This window comes from Camelus dromedarius, chromosome 10 (genome assembly GCF_036321535.1).
Source record: "Camelus dromedarius isolate mCamDro1 chromosome 10, mCamDro1.pat, whole genome shotgun sequence".
NCBI lineage: Eukaryota > Metazoa > Chordata > Mammalia > Artiodactyla > Camelidae > Camelus > Camelus dromedarius.
In genome coordinates, this window is record NC_087445.1 from 22,421,368 (window position 1) to 22,440,347 (window position 18,980).

Below are 18,980 nucleotides of genomic sequence, written 5' to 3' on the forward strand. Positions count from 1 at the left end.
TGTAAGTAAAGTTTTATTGCAACACAGACACGCCCAGTAGTTTAATCTGTTTTCCCTCTATAATAGGAGAGGTGAGTAGTTGTAAAACAGAAGGTACAGCCCATAAACCTAAAATATTCACAGTGTGATCCTTTACAGGAAAACTTGTTGACCTCCACGGTACGTTTATGTGGCTTACAACAGTATTCCTACTTCTTGACATATGACATGCTTTTGAAAAAAAAATCAGTGATGTCTTTTAATATGCTGACTCACTGAGGTTTTCACATGCATATCTAGGGAAATATTTTTGCCTTCCCCATTCCACCTGTGCTCTTCCAATTCTCTGAACAACTTCTTTGTGTCTCTGTACCCTCAACAGTTTAGTCCTCGTCTTTTAAAACTACCAGCCATTTTGAAGGAATAGGAAGGAGTGGGTGACAGCTTTCCACCTGGCTCTTGAAGACTTTGGTACACACACCTGTGTGTACTTGATGTGAGGTGCCAAACACATGGATAAAAGGATTTGGTGTCATTTTACTTTCCGTCTCCCCATCCCTCCCGATTCTGCCTCTTGTGGCTGTAGCAGTGTATTTTGTGAAGTGTTTGATGTGGGCCAGGAGGGTTGATAAAGAGAGATGGAGGAGGAACAGATTCCCCTGGACCTGGACCCCGGATTCTGTAAGCAGAACAGCCGCACCTCAGAGGGCTGGGTAGTTAAGCTGTACTTGAAGGAGAACAGGGATAGTAATCCCTTTCCTGCATTTTTGCAGTTGAAATGCCCTGTGGAGTGAGAGAAGACTTCAGTCCCTAGGCTTGTGAATCCCTTATCTTTCCCAAACGTTAAATTAATTTTTAAAGCTATTTATTCAAAGTTGACTTAACCACTAGAATAGGAAAGATCAGACAAATCAGCTGCAAGAAATGAAGTATGAGGAAACCTGAACTCTTTGACAAAGTATTCCTGGGAGGAAATGTGTTGAATGAAGCCAGCGGGTAAAACGATAAGGGCCTTTACACTGTGGATGTAAGAAAGCAATTTATCAAGAGTACATGAACTCTCCAGTGACCACAAGTCAGGAGGAAACGGGAGTGGAGGAGGAGCCCTGAAAAAATACATTTGAAATACTAAAAATTGTGTGTGCCCTTTTAAATACCTGCATTAATATGCAGAAATACTGGCATGTTAAAATCAGAGCTGCTCAGAGTGCACACCTACAGTAGCCTATACTGTTAGGGGAGAAGGTGTTGGGAAGAGTGGTTGAGAAAGTCCAGGCAGTGGCTAAGAATTTGCAGAAATCTTGGGGACTCTCGGGTAGAGCTGTGATTTGAGCCTGGTGAATGCTGTCTGATAACCCATTTCCCCGACTCACGAGATGAGACAACCATCTTTCAGGCTCATGTATTTATCTGTTTATCTCCAGAAGGTCATATGTGTATAATTCTGACAGTTTGTGTTCTCTTCAGGAGTCCAAAGCACCTCTCATTCATTATCTCATTAATCTTGGCAGCGTGTCTTTGAGCCCTGTAGATGAGACTCTGTGACCTGAATTGTTCACGTTAGAGAAACTGAGGGAAAATGTAATCACGTTATGTGCAGTAGGTTTCCCAGGAACTCAGATAAGGATGAGGACTAGAATGTATGACCGTATCTTGGTTCTCCTATCTAATAGGGGAGAGATGGGATTTCTTAGATTTGAAGAGAAAAAGGCCTAATTGTTGAAATATTAGTTTCACTAAAAATACTTACTCTGAGAATGGTCATCCTCGGTTTTCTGTGCTGAGATGTCATGGCTAAAATACATAGAAATTCTCATATTTTGATTTTAGTCGTTTTTCCCCCACTTCCACCGCATACTAAACCCTTATCAGAGCTGCTAGTGAAGTAACTCATTATGACTTGAACTTCTTTTCTTGTTGGTTTCTCCTGAGTAACTTTTAGAGAACATGCCAGCAACCATGAAACTAATAGGTGAACAGCCGGAGGGGAAATTAGATGAGCTAAGTCTTAGGGTAATTCCCCTTACCTAATTGAGCTTGAGGTAAATGACTAGTCCTCCACCCAGACGTCTGCTTTCCTATTCCCTCTAAATTAGGGCTTTTACCCCTGGGGTCCAAAGGACACTCTCCCCTTCCTCTGTAAACCCTTCAGGTATCCTAAGGGGCGAATCTTACTCAGAAAAGTGATGTTGGTTGAGCCCACGCATGTTTATTTGCTTGTCCTTTTGGTGCAGGGAGGGGGACACCGTGGTTAACTTGGGTTGAGCCATAGTTCAATTAGCAAATTAATTAGTCAGGGTTTTAGCACCAGCCACAGTCATTTAGAAACCTCCTCAGTGGCTCTCATCCTGAAAGCTGAATGTGTTTTGTATTTGCTGTCATCTGCAATTTATAAACACCAAATCTTAAAAAAAAAAAAAAAAAACAGTGTACAACAGGGAGGAGATGGGAAGAGAACTATTTACATTGCACCGTCTCGCTTAAACATCTGTGGTTAAGACCCAGCTGTAGAAATGGAGCCTGGAGAACTCCCTGTAACGTGTGTCTCCTTCCCTTGTCTCTGTTCTCTCCTTTTCTCTCTTCGTTCCCACCCGCCTCCGGACCTCTGGTGTGGCCTCCACAGCCTTGGATAAGCTCAGCACGCAGCACCTGTACCACCCCACGCAAGTGGAGATCGTGCAGTCCAACGTGGTGTTCGACATCAGCAGCCTGATGCTCTACGGGACCCAGGCAGTGCCCGTGCGGCTGAAGATCCTGCTGGACCGGCTCTTCAGTGTCCTGAAGCAGGAGGAGGTGCTGCACATCCTGCACGGCCTGGGCTGGACGCTGCGGGACTACGTCCGGGGGTACATCCTTCAGGTAGGGGAAGGACGTTGACGCCGGTGGCTGGGGCCAGCTGGAGGAGGGCAGGGGTGGGAGCCTTTGGCAAACCTGACCTCCTTCCCATCCCTCGGAGGCCCAGGCACGCACACCCTTTTCTGATTAAAATGGTCCTTTCGGCAGGCGCGTCAGGGAATTGGAAGGAAGGTGCCGTGTGCCAGCGGGCCAGCACCCGGCCTCAGTGGTCGGGAAAGGAATAAGTGGCCGGTTGCCTAGGGTTGCTTTGTTTGCATTCTTTTGAATTCAACTCCCTCTCCCTACAATGTGGGCCTCCTGGCTTCTCCAACAAGCTTTATCGCAGCCCTACTAAAAGGGAGGGCTTGAGGGTGGATGAGGGGTGTGTGAAAATCTGAGACAACACTGCATCTGGGTTTAGGAGGGCTCGTTCTCGCGCCTACTTTGTAGGCTTGGTGTCTTCTTTTCTGTGTACCCTAACCATTTATTGCTTCTTCATCCAAGTCAAAGGACGAACTGTCACCCCTGCAAAGTCCCTGCTTTTATAACCAGTAAACCCCCAGGTTCCAAAACATGCAGACCTGGTTGTAGATTTGGCCTTCACAGCACCTGCCCATCCAGCTTGAGCCCCTTCCATGTGTCTGGGGCACTTCCGGTCTGGTAAGGGTCTTGAGATGTTTTCAGAGGCCAGCAGCCTCCATTCCCCATGCTCTCAACCTCATCTTTTCTGACATTTTTTCGCCGTACGTTGTGAGTCGTTTTGCATTGTGTACTTTGCCTCTGAAATGTTTTTATGGCCATCTGTCTTCCTGTGACCCTTGAAGGGTAAATGTTGAAAACAGCATGTTGGGAGACCCCAGGATCCAAAAAGACTACACTGGACGATGAAGAAATACTCCCTCCTGCCAAAGGAGATCACAGTTGGAGAAGGTAGAATCTGCAGTGATGTTTTGAAATTTCTTATGGGGAATAATACTAGGAGAATTGATCCTTTCAAAAAAGATCGGTTTTGGCTCTGCCAGTGTTGTTGCTTCCCTGAACCGCCCTGTGTTGTGTGTGAGGCTGCCAACTTGGTATGTGATGAGTTGGGGGAGGGAGTCGAGTCTCGCCCTGGCTTTAACCTGGCATAAACACACCACACATTCCTGTCGTTCTCCTGTGTAGCACCTCCAGGGGTTAGCAGGGTGGGTGAGCGGACGAGGGATGCGGAGTGGAGGGAGAGGGAGAGGGTAGGATCACCTGTCTGCTCCCATGACTGCCTTCGTTAGTGTGGAATCATTTCTTAGTGAAATGTCAACTTGGAAGGCACAGGAAATTGGGCCCTCAGAAGATGAGATGTTGCTGATAACAGGGATAATTATATGTTACGTTTTCAGTTTATAGAAGACTTTCATAAGCATTATCTCACTTGCCTCAGGACGGGGACATTTCACTGGGGTGAGCAGAAAGTTAAGTCCTGGGTGGTCAGGGGACCTGTAGGGGCACAGGGTCCAGGAGGAAGGAGCCGGGAAGAACAAAGCATGGAACCCGTTTCACAATCCCCGCTTATGCCGGCCTGGAGATACACGCAGTGCCATGTCTTTCTACAGTTGTTTCCACACATGATGATTAATGTCCGTTTGGGGTGGATTTCACCCTGCAGGAAGGAACAAACCTCTTGCAGATTTTTGAATGGAACTGTCAGCTTGGCTAAGCACTCTTTCCTTCATTCAAAACTTAGAGTCATATGCCCCGATCTGGTACCTTCACTGCCTCCAGTGTGAGGCTGAGTTCTGTCGTCAGTGCCGTATTTCAGTTCTACGTGTGTATTTTTGCCCGAGGTATCTGGAGCATGTGCATGGTCTCTTTCTGTTGAAAGAGACATAGATGTGTACATAACTGATCATTCACCATCGTAACAACCCAGTTTGGTAGCATTTTGAGGGCAGTCCATACAGAACCTACTGGTTGCTGTGTGGTGCCCTAATGTTTTGTCTTGAACAGCGCCTGTTCTTTGTTTTACTTGAAATTATTACTTAGATGTTTTCTTCTCTGCATTTCAACATAACTCTAAGGCAAGTGTAGAAAATGTACTCCGTATTTCATTTTGATTGAGGGCTCAGGATTTAAAGACAAAAAATTACAAGAGATTAAATTTGAGAAGAAAATTCAACAAAACTGCAAACTAATATTTATGGTCTCCTCTTTTGGGGTGAATTGCTGCATATAAAGAGCACTGTCATTTATTGTGATACTTAAATTATAACTACTTTTCATTGATAGAGGTTTTGACAAAATCTCAAATTTAATATAATCTGCTTTTTCCACTCAGCGTCTAAAATTGACATTTTGAGAAAATCATGGGTGATTTTTACATTCTAGGAACACTAGGTTTAGTTTCTGCCTTGTTTTATTGATAGGATTGATGAAATATAGATTTTATTTAAATGATGCCTTTTGTCATTCAGCATTTATCATCTGCTTGTTTCCTGCGAAAATTCTTGGTTTAGGAAAAAAAGCAATAGGTTGAAGGACACAATACTGTTAACACTAGTGAGAAAATGCTTGTTTTGTTTAAAAAAATAAAAACCAAACTAAGAGCTAGACAATGAAATAAACTTTTTTTTCTACTAAGCAATGTTACTTGATTATTGGCCAATATTTTTAAAATTATATATAGTAATGATAAGGTATGCACAAATGGCTTTGAATATAATTATATGTAACATTTTTGTACAGGTAGACTATGAAATGTGCGTCCAAAGGTTGTGGAACCCTATAATGCACTATTAGTGTACAAGTCATTTTATCTGGCTGAAACTCAATTGTCTTGTAGCCCTCAAGGCATCAATTTTAGCATTATTGCTCTCAACAACAGTATATTGAATATTATGTCAGTTAAAGGAGAATAATTATCAAGGCAAGTTAGGGTGGCTGTTAGTCTTACCACATATTGACTTGGTTAGCAGTTGGCTATAGATTGTGTTCCTGGGCAAATGAAGATGTACAGTAAGTTGAACTGGTGAAGCCAGGATATTAATTTAACTCTCTCGGGGCCCAAACCTACATCCCTTATGTATAAACACAGCTCATTCTGGTTTCAGAAATAGTTTTTTTTTGACTGTGGAAGAATAGCAGTGTCTGATCTGAGTTAGAATTTTTGAATGGGCAGAAAAGAGGAACTGACCATTCCAAACTATCATTTGCGAGTGTGTGGGAAGAGGTTATTAAGAGAGAGATGATAGTAGTGCCACAGATTTATTTAAAAGACTAGCAATAATTGTCAAGAATCCTGTACTGTTCCCATAAAAAATTCCTTTTCACTTGTACGATTATCTATGTGATTCGTAAGCTAGCAGCTGGGTATAAAATGTAGAGCATATCGTGGACTTCAGTGACTTAAGAATCCAGACAGTGTCTTTAAAGGTAAAGAACCCAGTATTGTCCCATGTAATACCAATTAAAGTGTTCATTCAGAAAGTACCGGAAAAGTGAAGTAAATTTTAGGCATTTTCCCACAAAACAGAAAAAGGAAGAAATAGGCAACTTGATCCTAAAAAGTGAGCTATGAAGGAACATAAGATATTTTTTCTGCTGCTGAAGACTAATTCTTATTTCACGTCTGTATCTCACGGTACATTTATTGACAATGAATACAAGCAGGGTCTTGTTCTTTCCCCCTTTGCCCCGTCTTTGACCTCGGATTTAAGAATACAGGTGACTATCCTTGTTGAATTTAATCATTTAAAAATCATGTTTTCACACAGTCTCTTTGCAGTTGAAGCGTGTAGCCAACTTGCCTGGGCTCATGCACCAGCCCATCTGTGGAAATCTCCTCCCTTGCAAATAAGTCCTGCCAGGATTCAGGGAGCCGTATCCGATGCTCTGAATAATTAGCCGCGGTGTCAGCAGCCTTGTGAGATGACGAGTAGTGATGCACATTTCAAATCATCTGTGTCTTGAAACAGTCAGAACTAATAGAACAGTCAACACTTTAGAAGAACCTTGCCCAGGGTACCCTGAGTGCACCTGTCTCCCAGAGGTCTGGCTTGAGGGTCTGGAGGATCTGCACTCTGGATTCTTAGAGCCTCACAATAACAGTAGCATGATAAAGGCTCTGAGAAGGTCTAGAGTGAGTGGTTTGTGAGAGGAGACAGGGAGCTTCCACCAGCCTTTCCCACTTGGTAGCCTCTTCCTGTTAAGCTCATCAGAGGTCTTCCATCCCTGAGCACAAGCTTGGAGTGTCTGCATGTACAGATTCTTCTGTCTGGACTCCCCTGCTCACCTCTGCCTGGGTGATGCCTTGTACTTCAGTCCCACTTTTTCACAGAGACCTTTTCCGTCCAGCTTAACCAGTATATGTCTTTTCTCTTGTGGCTCTGTCTCAGGATTCTGTATCCCTCAAGGTCTAATCCAATTTAAAATCAGTCAATTAAGTCAACTGAATTTTTTTTTTCTGGCTTCCTAGCTAGGGAGTGCCACCAGGCAGGGTACTCAATAAATATGTTAAATGAACAGGTAAAAACACCTGTATAACTTGGTGTAGCTTGATGTTTCACTAAGGAACTCATGGAACATGCAGTGACTTCAGCTGGTCCAAGGATCCTTAGTCTTTCTTGAGGTGTCCTGGGGACCAAATGCTTTAACAGCAGCTGGGCCACTGAGGGCAGTAAGGAGAGAAGCAGAAGCTCCCACATGCCCTAGCTAGCGCGCTGTGCAAAATAAGTGTTTTGTGGTATCCATGTGGTAGAAAACGTCAATATTAAGCAAACACTTGGATTTAAACAGCCCTTTGCGGCGCAAGTTCACACACGTATCTTCTTTGAATCCTCTTTCTTTTACCGTCCTCTTGTAGACACTGTAGTGAATGAACATTTGTAGTTGTGGAAGCTCAAAGAGGTCAAGTGACTTTCCCATGACCCCAGGACTGTTACTGGCACCGGTGATGCACGATGAACTTCCTGAGGATAAGAACCACTTATCCCTTGTTCATAACTGTAACCCAGCTCCCAGCATGCAGCCTGGCGCATAATAGTTCTTACCAGATATTGGAGGGAGGAAGTTTTGAAACTTGATTCATTCTTGGGTCTTTGACTTTATGGGCAGTGTTTGGATGTTTTCTGGGTTTTTTTTCTTAAGACTCCCAAACTGTATTTCCAGAATGTAATATGTGAGTCTTGTAGCATCAAAAATGGTGTGGTTTGCAGGGCAGAGGAGGCCTGAGATGATAATTCTGAACTGATAGACTGAGTTAAGATCTCTCTTGTATTTAGTGGTGGATCATACCCACCTGGCCTTATGCAGAATTAGGTGAAATTGGTTTTTCTTTTTTGTTTCTTTTCTTGGCTTTTTTCTGATATTCCACCTTGTTTCAGATTCCCTTTGTTCCCTGATTTCCATGACCCAAACTTTTTCTCTAGATCAAATACTTATAATTATGCTTCATTATGAATGCTCGTCTTTGACTTACCTTTCCAGGGATACAAGCCTTTTGTAATTAGGTGTAAAAAAAACAAAGGTTTTATACGTAATTAATAAGAGTTCAACTTATTATCATGTGCAGGGGTGGAGCAGAGCTGAAGTAGCTCTTCTTTGGGGACATGAAAGGATATCCATCCAGTTGGATGGTAGAGGGGGCCCTGGGTGTTGAGTAAGAAGATTAGGATAAAGTCTTGGTACTGCCACTGATTATTTATGTGAATATGGAAAAACTTGCCATTCTCAGCCACCGTTTCTTCATTTCTAAAGTCGAGATAACCCTTTATACCTCTTGTGCTTTTGAATGGCAAAAAGATGAAGTAATGTGGATGAAAGCATATTGTAAACTCTGAGACTCAAGGTGGTATTTTTCACTTACATCTATGCATAAAACTTACATCAGGGCCGTGTCAGGGGCCAGACATGTTTCTCTTCAGATGCCAAATGTTTAGAAAAAGACAGGAAGTACATTTTAGGCATCAGTTAATATCAGTAAGATAAATGCTGGCCTAACACAATAGGAGTTTGTTTCTTCTTCTCAGCAAGACCAGTCAGCATTCCTGCTTGGTGAGTGCTTTCCTCCTGGAGGTGATGGGAGGAGCAGTAATTTAGGGCCTCTGCCGTTCTGTGGCTCTGCCCTCCTCTGGGCCCTCAGCTTCCTCATCCTGGTGGTAGCCCTGAGAGAGGGCAGATGCAGAGTCTGTGTGGGAGGTTTTCATGGACCAGGCCTGAAAGTAGAGTGGGTCACTTCTCCACATGTTGCTGTTGAGAGCTTACGTCTGATTGGGACCACGTGACTCAGAGGAGCTAGGACACGTCCCACTGAGCAGTCACCCCCGTGGTGCCTCTGTACCAGGGAGGATGCCCACAGTCCCCCTCTCACCTGTTGGGGCGTAGCCAACATTCTGCCGTGTTTTTCAACAATTGGGGCCAGGAAAGCTTAGGGCACGGATTAATGTAGTTAAGGCAGGTACATGGGTTCGGATCCTGGCTCCAGTTCTTACTAGATGTGTGAAAATAGACCCATGTCTTTATCTACCTAAGGCTAGACTCTCTCACCTAAAGCAGGGATCCTACTACCTCATGGGTTTATCGTGAAGATGAAATAAGATGATGCACATTAAACACTTACTAGTGCCGCTTGCTCAATATCCAGTAGATGTTAACTTTTAACATGATGATTAAAAAGATGGTGATAAGGCTGCTGTAGACGATTGCCAACCTGACCAGTTTAGGACTTCGTATATAAAGCAGCCTTAAATCCTGGTTATTTTATATTTCACTGTGTCTCTTAGAACAGAGCGCCTTCCCAACCAGTTATGTGAAAAGGTAGCCACTATTCAATTGTAAATAAGTAATACGTACATACCTATGCATATACAGACATATATACACAAACCTGCGTGTACACATGTACATGTTACGTGCTTGATTACGAATAAGAGACGAGACTATAGTGACAAAGGTTTTGGACTTTGGAGTGGAACAGAAGTGGGTATGAACCTTGGTTTTACCTTTTGATAGCTCTGTTACCTAAGGTAGGACATTTAACATACTTGGACCTAAGTTTCTTCATCCGTAAAGGTTAATGAAACGATATTTATAAAGTACTTAGTGAAATAAGTAATTACAGCACTCTTATTAATGCTAACTATCACTACATTGTGTATGAGTATGCATGTGTGCTTTTTTAAAAAAGTAATGACTTCTTCTACATAAAGCTATCATTTTATTACCCTTCTGTTTTTCTATTTCGTCAGCTCTTCCAGCACCCTTCCAAGTGCCTGGCCCAGAAGGAATGAGTATTTGATGAATTTATTTAAATGAGTATCTGGACTTTCACCCCATTGCATAAAGTAAAACTTTCTCAAAATAGGCAGCCTTTTTATGGCTATTATCTATCTGACCTCACAGGTTTTGAGGAAATTTCTAGAGCAGAAAGAAAAATGGATCTAGGTATAAATTCATTTAGGTAATCCTTCAAATAGCCAATTTTATTGATTAATTACTATGTGCTTAGTACACAAGAGATCTCTCAAGAAGCCCCCACTCTAATGGATGAAGCAGCAGTTAACAAACCATAGGAGTTATGATCAAACTGTAAGAATGTGTAGACGACCCAAAGCATTGACACAGAGGAGGAGTTAATTTGACTCCAGCTAAAGATTGGATTATCACCACCATGACATAAGGGGTCTTTGCATCATGTCAACAACATGTGGATCTTTTTCAGACGAGAAGGATCACAGGTGTGTGTGGTCACGATCCCCCTGTCTTTGGCAGGGATATACAAGCGGGAGACAGTTCAGGACAATGTGCTGTATTTACAGCATCTGTTTTCCTCAGTGCTTGGACCACTCTATAGACATTATCCCAGCAATGCTCCTTACCTCCCTATTAGAGAGTTTCGGAGACTATTATCCCTGGTTTTAAAGTTATCGAGGCTGAAGGCCTCGAGCAGAGTCAAAGCTGGAAATGGAATACAGGGATTTTTGAATCCCTTGCCAAAGCTCTATTTGAACAGCAGTGAAAATAAACACCTTCTATCCAAGGACGTAGCTTGATGTTTTGTGCTCAGAGTTGAAATAAAAATATTCCTCCCTTTACCCTTGCAAAGTAGAAATAGATAGCTCCCCAAATTCTCAGATGGAATGCACTGGCTACTAGAATAGGGTTTGTGTCTATGGGAGACAGAGGGAGGGTTTTTTATTCCCCAGAAGGAGCTGAAATAAGCCCACAGCTTGCTGGCTGTTTGCCATTTGATAAGAACCAGTTCAGATTTGCTTGAAATGGATGTTCTCTGGGACGGCATGGATTAAACCATGTAATGTCCAGAGCAACACTCTTACACGCTCCTTGTTGAATCTAAAGTGGAAAGTTCCTGAGCTTTGGGTGTAGACTTCAATTCTGCCATGACTTAGCTCCCCAGCCTTGCAAAAAGTACATAATTTCTGTGAGCCTTCGTTTCTTGATGATACCTTCGTAATGGAGTTTTCAGGATAAAGGGAAGGAATTTATTAAATTCATGGTAGTGCTCAGTAAACGTTAATTCCTTAAGCAGAGTGATTTCCCGGTTCCCTACCCACCACAGCCATTAAATTCCTACAGCTACAAAGCTTTGTGATTCTTCTATGTGTCCATATATTTTATTTGAGCAATTGTGGCCTTTGTTAATGTTTCCCCTAGTTTGACAGAAGGGTCAGGTGGAGAATGAGAGGGATTTGTGCAGGAACTGAGCTCAGTTTTGACTGTAGCAGAGAATCATGAGAAGGCTCTCAAGACCCTGTGCTGGTCTGCCATCTGTTTCTTTGGAGTGACCCAAATCTCAAATACTCATATGTGAAATCACAAAGGGCTGTGAAAAGTAGAAAGTGAGATGAGGATCTGTGCAGGGTTTTTGGAAGCTTTTGCTAAATCCATACAGATGAGACAAACATAAATAAAGATGCACTTATTTGATTCATGTAGAATAGCTCTGTAAGTAATGCCAGCAGCTATTGGAAAATAGAACGTGGGCCAGGACATTTGCTAGTAGAATTGAAGTGACCACTGCCAAACTGCATTACTCCAGGAAGACCTGTTGAAAGAGGAGATTCTTAAGGAAGAAGAGAGAGATTGTTACACAGGAGAAAGGATGGAACAAACATTTTTCCGTACAGGAAGAATGCTACATTGGGAAGAGTTGTGAACAGGTTTATGGGAGAGTTGCTTTTTGGTAAGGTGAGCAGCGTTGAGCAGAGGTGTTGGTGAGTGTAAGCCAAGCCTGGACCTGTTGATCAGAAGCTCTTCTTGATTCACCTGATGTTTACATCACCATTCGTTCCTAGTGGGGAGTGACCTGTGATTCTTTTGGTTCACAGACCTGGCATTTGTTGCTAAGAACCCTCAACTTAAAAAACACAGATCACTGGCTGATGACTTAATGAATGATTGTTTTAGAAACTCACCATTGAGGTCCTGTTGCTCTCAAAGAAGTGTTTTCATTTGTTGGTGGCAACTGAGTGACCTGTTGTGTCCCTTCTTGCTCTCTTTATCTTTCTCTTTTTCTTTGTCGGTCAAGGTAGACTTGGGATGAAGGACTTGGAGGGCAGATTAGACAGTGGTAGTTTTGCATTTCAGCAGTGGAATGCCTAGTGTGTAAGACCCCAAATTAGGAGAAGAAGATATTGGTTGGTGTGCATTTACTGTCCAGAGCTCATTTGTGCTTTACTGTGTGTTTCTCACCTATAGCCCCCAGAAAAGCAGTTTTTAGAGACTTTGAGAACTGAGGGTCCTGTCTGTAAGGAGAGGTTTCCTTGTCCTCGTGTAATTTTCTCTCTTTAACAAAGCCATAATAATAGTGTCAGAGGCAGCTTTCTAGTTAGTTTGAGTAATGTGGTTACTGTATTTTCTATTTTTAATGTTTTTCCTGCTGTGGATTTTTTTTTTTCTTTTTTGGTTTTAAAAATAGCGGTGGAGTAAATGTGGTAATTTGAAGATTCTGGTGCACGCTGCATCCTCTCTGGGATGGAATTTTGAAGGAATACCGTGTACAACAGGCTCCCCCCCACCGCCCCGATTTCTTAGTGGAACAAGTGGGAGAATGTTTGGAACATAGACCAGTTAAAATATTGGCTTATGGTCCGGTCAGGCCAGGCTTCAGAGAAACTGACCTTTAAACAATAGAGTATCTCTCCCATAGGTTTTTGCCTCTGGAGTACCCGATAATACTAAGCCTGTTTATTTTATGGTGTGTTGATAAGACACAGAATTAGGTAGCTGGGGATGCACCTGAAATTGGTTCATTCATTTGCTTCTTTTTAAAGTATGCACGCACGTTTAGAAATTTTAAATTAACAGCAAAACACACTTAAATTCCCCTTGAAAGAGTAATTAAGAGCTCCGTGTCTCTGTGCCCTGTCATCTCTGCCAGAAGGCGAGTTCACGCTGAGCGTACTCCGTGGAGTCAGCCATCATTCCATCACCGGCAGGGATCGCTTTTCCACGCATTGACATGTGAGGCAATGTCTGCTTGCAGTAGCCGTGGGCTCGTGCCAGACGTGGAGATCCATAGGGGCAGTGCTGGGAGCTTTTCAACTCTGAATCAGAGATCCAATTCATAATAGCTGAGCCAGGGAAACCGGGTTGAATCTGTGGCCAAAACCACGACAAAAAACCTCCTTTTTTCCCTTTCCCTTTTTTGCAGTGCTTTATTGCTTTAAAATATGAGCACCGCTGTCCATTGATCCTCGGGTGACTTTATGTTGGATTCAAATTGTGGTCTCTTAGGTGAAAAGGTCAGTGTTTTATTCATTCAGCCACACATCGATGGAGATTAACTGAGAGCAGTATAAGACATTTGGATCTTGCCAGACGTAGGGCACCTGAAAGAAGTTTATTTCTTTTCTCCCTAGCCTTCACTCTGCCGGCTGCAGAAGAGGATGGCCCTGTCTTCTGGGAGTGGGGGAGGGTTTTGATTGGCTGTGTGTTAACTGCCTCAAATCCATGGCCATAGGGTGAGTAAGAACCCCTGAGAATCAAACATGTCATCTATGTAGCATCACCTGATTTAGTGCTTTTCCTCCAGTCTGAGGTGTCTCCAGGGGCCTTTTTTCCCTTGCAGCACTGATCTTTCAATGAGGTGCTAGTGTCTGTCCTGAGCAATAACAAGGAAAAACCATGAAGTGTGAACAGCTCTTATTAGGGGGGTAAATGTCATTAACGCCTTTGTAGCCTTCTCTGCAATCTGAATGCTCTTGTCAAGAGAGTAACTTACCGAAGCCTCCTTTAAAATCGTATACATGGAATTTAAGAGGCTGAAGTTTCACATTTTAATTAAGCAAGGTCATTAGCTGCTTTTGCATGTGCGTTTTTGTAGTCAGTTAACGCTCGTGTCTGATACAGACAACCCTGTAAAATAAGGCTTTTGAAAATCCATCTACAAAAATTATTTTAAGAATTTGAGAAACAGTTGATTTACTTTAAATTAAAGTTTTAGATAATTCTTGGTGTTTGTGGGGAGCAGATGCTTCTCTCTGTTTTAATTTTATAGAGACCCATACACTCATATACTTGACCGTAGTATGCATGTTTTCCTGTGTGGTATGAGAAAACATTAGCATTTTGACTTAATGAACAGGTCAGCAGGATTAATAACAAGTCTGACGCATGTAATGTTTAAATAATGATTTTATTATTTTCAGTATTTAAACAGAAATCCTTCTCCAGCCGTGAAGAATTCCCCTTATATAAAATTCTAGTATTTTCCTGAAGGAAAATTTTTATATGCAAAGTTTGCTCCTGTAAACCTCTTCTGCAAGTTTGAGAATTTCAGATTAATTTTTTTGTTACTCTGGATTATGTCTTTGAGTTACAAAAGAAAAACATGTTGAGTAAGTTGTATGGTGGGAGGATCAGATACAGAAGTAAAATCGCCCTTTTGTTCTGCCTACTAATTTTTAATAAAGAAAAATGAATTGAGACAGCTGGCTAAAACTTTGGGAAAATAAACCCAGAAAACTTACAGGCCAGTTAGAGGTGGAGAATGGAAACTAATAGATAATATTTACTATTACTAACCTAAAATGTATAATTTGGTTATACATCTTAGTGGACAGTATTTGTTTCAAATTTGATCCACCATCGCTTTTTAAACATTTCATTAGGTGACAGTTTTCCTTTATGTTCTGTGTGTTTTGGTCCTGTTTTTCTGTTTTGAGGATTCAGGAAAATATTCATTCTGCAGAGATTTACTTGAATGGCTGCTATATTCAAGCAGTAAAAAGATAGGTCCCATGATCCTCCGTTACAGCTCTCAGTTTAGTGGAGATTGGGGCTCAAGTTAAGCTAAAGGAAGGCAGAGGCCATGAGTGTACATTTTCTAATGAATATATAAGTATAATCTGTAATCAGTGCAGTAATGTGTTCTATATAAATATACTCTTTGGACATATTTCCAACTTACCTGAAAAGTTAATGCTTTACAGAATTTTAAACATTTTCTACCTATCTTGCTTCATACTGTTAATTCAAGCTCTGCAATTAAATGACCAACTAAACCAAATTAATTTTCAATCCAGCCCCAACTTTTTGAATTCAAAAACATTTATTTTAGTTTAAATTAATGAAGTTTTGCTCTCTATTATGGAAAACTCACCTATTTCCTAGATCACAGACGTTAAGTGGCAAAGATGCATTTCCTTCCAATTCCTTAATCACAAATGTTTGGACAAGTTACTAAAAACTTATTTTAAAATTCTCTTTTAGTGAGAATCCAAAGATGATCGTTTTAAGCCCTATTAGGATCATTTTGCAAAAGCTACCCATGAAGTCACTCGCTTAGAACAAGAAAATCTCCATGGAATTACTATTGCCAGCACCACTTGGGGAGTAATTGGGCCAATTAAAATGTAGATGTTTTATATTAAATTACGTTGCCTATTAAAATAAAGAACATCAAATTTGGAATCAGTCTATATTCCCTTTGTTAGTTTCCCTCACTCAGTTCATAGAATTTTTAGTTCACCTGATTGCTTATCTGACGGATAAGTTTTATATATAATACATATGTAATTAAGACAGTGATAGTCTGCCAGTAGGTTCTTCTGATGGAAAGTGGTCTCAGATTGGGTAGCACTGTAAGAAGGGCCATGTGACCACAGCATCTGCTTTGTCCTCTCTTTTCTCTCTGTTCCACTTTACAGCTGGATCCAGGCTGTTAATATAAAATCTGATTTCCAAGGTTCACATTGTAAGATAACTTTGACAGAGATGTCTGGAGTATCAAGATTATCAAAGATGTCCAGTAAAACTTCATAAATATTTTTCAAGGCACCAGATGGAAGGAAGCTTTATTGTGTTACATTTCCCATATGGAAAAGTCCCTGGGACCTGAAGGGGGCACACCTTTGGAAGGGGGGGAATACTTCTTAAAAAGGAACTTTATAAAAGAATGCTCTAGTATAGAGTTTTCACATACGATGTATTCACTTGAGCAGTCTGCTTTGAAAGCCCAGACAGCATCCTGGGTATAAGTTGTGGTTTCCCAGACCTGAGAAATTTCACCAGCTTTTTAGACTTGCCTGTGCCATGGGTCATATATGTCTTCCTATGAGTCTGGTTGCTATTTATTTAGTCAAGGTTTGGCTTTAGTTAAAAACGTTGGATTGGGTTTCTTCATGAAAGATAAGTATACCTTCTCTGTCACATATTGTTTTATATTAATAGAAAGTCAAGATGGTAGAATTCTAACACCAGTGATATATGTTGAAAAAGGGAAAGTGTTATTTTTCTACAATGTCCTGTCATTTTTTTGAGATACTTGTCTTACTGTAGTTTCACTTAGTAAATATTATGTAAATGCTGAGGAGGGCTCGCAAGATCACGGTTGTTTTGTTGTTACTCACTTATTTACAGCAACACTTGTGAAGGACTGCTATGCGGATGTTCAGTGTAAGAACACTTTATAAAGTTTTGCAGATAATGCTTCTGCAATGCTTTGAGTGGGATGGAAGGAGACTGAATGCACTTACGCTTTGAATAATATCAAACTGTCATAGTATATATTGAAAAGATAGTTCTTTTAGTCTTTGCACATGTACCCTTTTTGAAATGACATTCACAGAATTAAAGGACATTTTCCTACAGAGCAAACATAGAAATAGTGTATCTTCCCTTGGCTGGAGTATGTTGAAAACCTAAGTAATTATGTTAAGTCTGGAACCTCCAAACATGTTTCAAGAGTATTTTTCTGCCTAGAATGAGCCCTGCAAAATGACAGATAATTTTCACTTTGTCAGTAGTGTTGGTGAGCAGCATACAACTTAGTGAGATTGAGAGATGCTAATACGTCAAGTGTCATACTTTAAATATTTAGTTTTGATAAAAGTACTGTATTAAATAGAGGAAATTCCCCCTATGAAGCTGAACTAACCTTGAGGAATATGCAGGTCAGTGTGTAGAACAGATTGGTAATATAAACAGATTAAAAATTATTTTTGTCAATAAATTTTAGTTCAGAACAAAACCCAAATTTGGCTTAGAACATGTTTCCAAATTTTTCTCTTATTTCATTCCCACATAAATCTTTGGGGAAAAGGATTAAAACATAAAGATTCATCTCTTTTCATATGAACTAGAATATTAGCTTGAGTTAGAATTCCAAGAAGTTTTTATGGAATAAAATTAGAGAGCTTTATTAATGTTATCGTTTCTGTGGACAAGGCTTGAAAACAAGACTCTTGAGAGAAAGAGGGGAATTTTTTTTTCCCCTCCACGTCAAATAGGCTCTGCAATTAATTCATGATTATGAAAAGAAAGAAAAACAGATGAACACAAAAACAAAAGTCCATGGTTTTTTGAGCTTTAAATTGTGAGGCCAAAAAGACTTCTTTAGGTATAATAAAAATTCACATACCTCAGCTTTTTAGTGGTTTCTTTTAAGAGTGTCTTCAGAAAAGAAATTGCCAAACTTCACAACAAGAAAGTTCATGTTGGGCATTTTAGATGGCCTTTATGAAATTTCATCCACATGTTGTACTTTCACATGATACTACATGCCCTTAACGAAGTTAGTAAGAATGCAGTATGGACTAGTTGGGAGAGCTTTCGAAAGGTGGAATGGAGCCAGAGAACCGAGGGCACTGATTGGCAGGTTAAAGCATTTCATTTCATTGGAAATTGATTCTTGTTAAGTAACGAGTGTATTCGTTATCCCCTGCTGCATGATGAACCATCCCAAACATGGTAGCTTACGAAAACCACTATTTTATTGTTGTTCGCAAGTCTGTGGGTCACCTGGAAAGTTCTGCAGTGAACTGGTACATTGATAGGATTGAGGGGGAGGAGCTGGTTGCTGTCAGATGGCCTGGTTTGCCCTTCTGCCCGTTAGGTTGGTACTGGCTGGCTGTTGGGATAGTGAAGGTGACACATGGTTGTAGTACAGCTCATCATTAAGGAAGTTAGCTTGGTCTTATTCACATGCAGATAGTTGAGGGTTCCTAAGAGCAGCAGCAGAAGGCAGGTCCACATGTGCAAGTTCTTTTAAAGTGTCTGCTAGCTCATATCTACTAGGATCCCGTTGGCCAAAGCAAGTCACACAGCAAAGCCCAGAGCCAGAGCAGGAGGTGATTACTCCAGGATCTGTGTACCAGAAAGCCTGCGCAGTTGGGGGGCAAGTACTACAATAATTGACCACCAGACTAGTGCCTTAGGAAACTTCCTTGCTAGTGGTATCTGTGTGGACCTGTAGAGGGAGGAACCCTGAGCCAGACTATCTACTTTGGAAGCTGTCACAGTAGATCAAGTAGAAATGACCCTGGCTTTAGGGTAGTGGTAGAGAGAGTAAACAGCAAGATTAGATAAAACCACTTGCTGACTGAATTCGGTAGGTGAGGGAGAGGCAAGGTGCTCAGCGATTGATTCCAGGCTTTGTGGTTGGGTAGATGGGAAGCTAGAGACCTGGTAAGATCGGGGACCTAAGTATGTTTCCAGTGAGCATAGGACGTCTGTGCAGTTTTTTAAACAATTCCTACTCCCCTGTTCAGAAACATTAATACAAAGTGAGGCAGCATCTTTGAAATTCCTTTTCTTTTTTTTAATCTATTCTTTAAAATTCATCGTCTCATCCCAGGGCTTTCTTGACCCTAAGCCTTGTGAAGATGATTAAGTGACAGGAAGTGTTTCATCTTTTAAAAACACGTGGACAACTTTGCTCTAACTGAAAGGTTCAA

General features: G+C 41.2%; 1 protein-coding gene across 5 annotated transcripts in view; it reads left to right on the forward strand.

The window, feature by feature from the left end:
* The window catches only part of BNC2 (basonuclin zinc finger protein 2), a 478,550-nt gene that overhangs the window by 352,049 nt on the left and 107,521 nt on the right, over nt 1–18,980 (forward strand). For all 5 annotated transcript variants that reach the window (XM_064490189.1, XM_064490190.1, XM_031449664.2 and 2 more), the window contains one exon: nt 2,603–2,838. In XM_064490189.1, the coding sequence (XP_064346259.1) occupies nt 2,603–2,838 (236 nt within the window). The remainder of the gene's footprint in view (nt 1–2,602; nt 2,839–18,980) is intronic.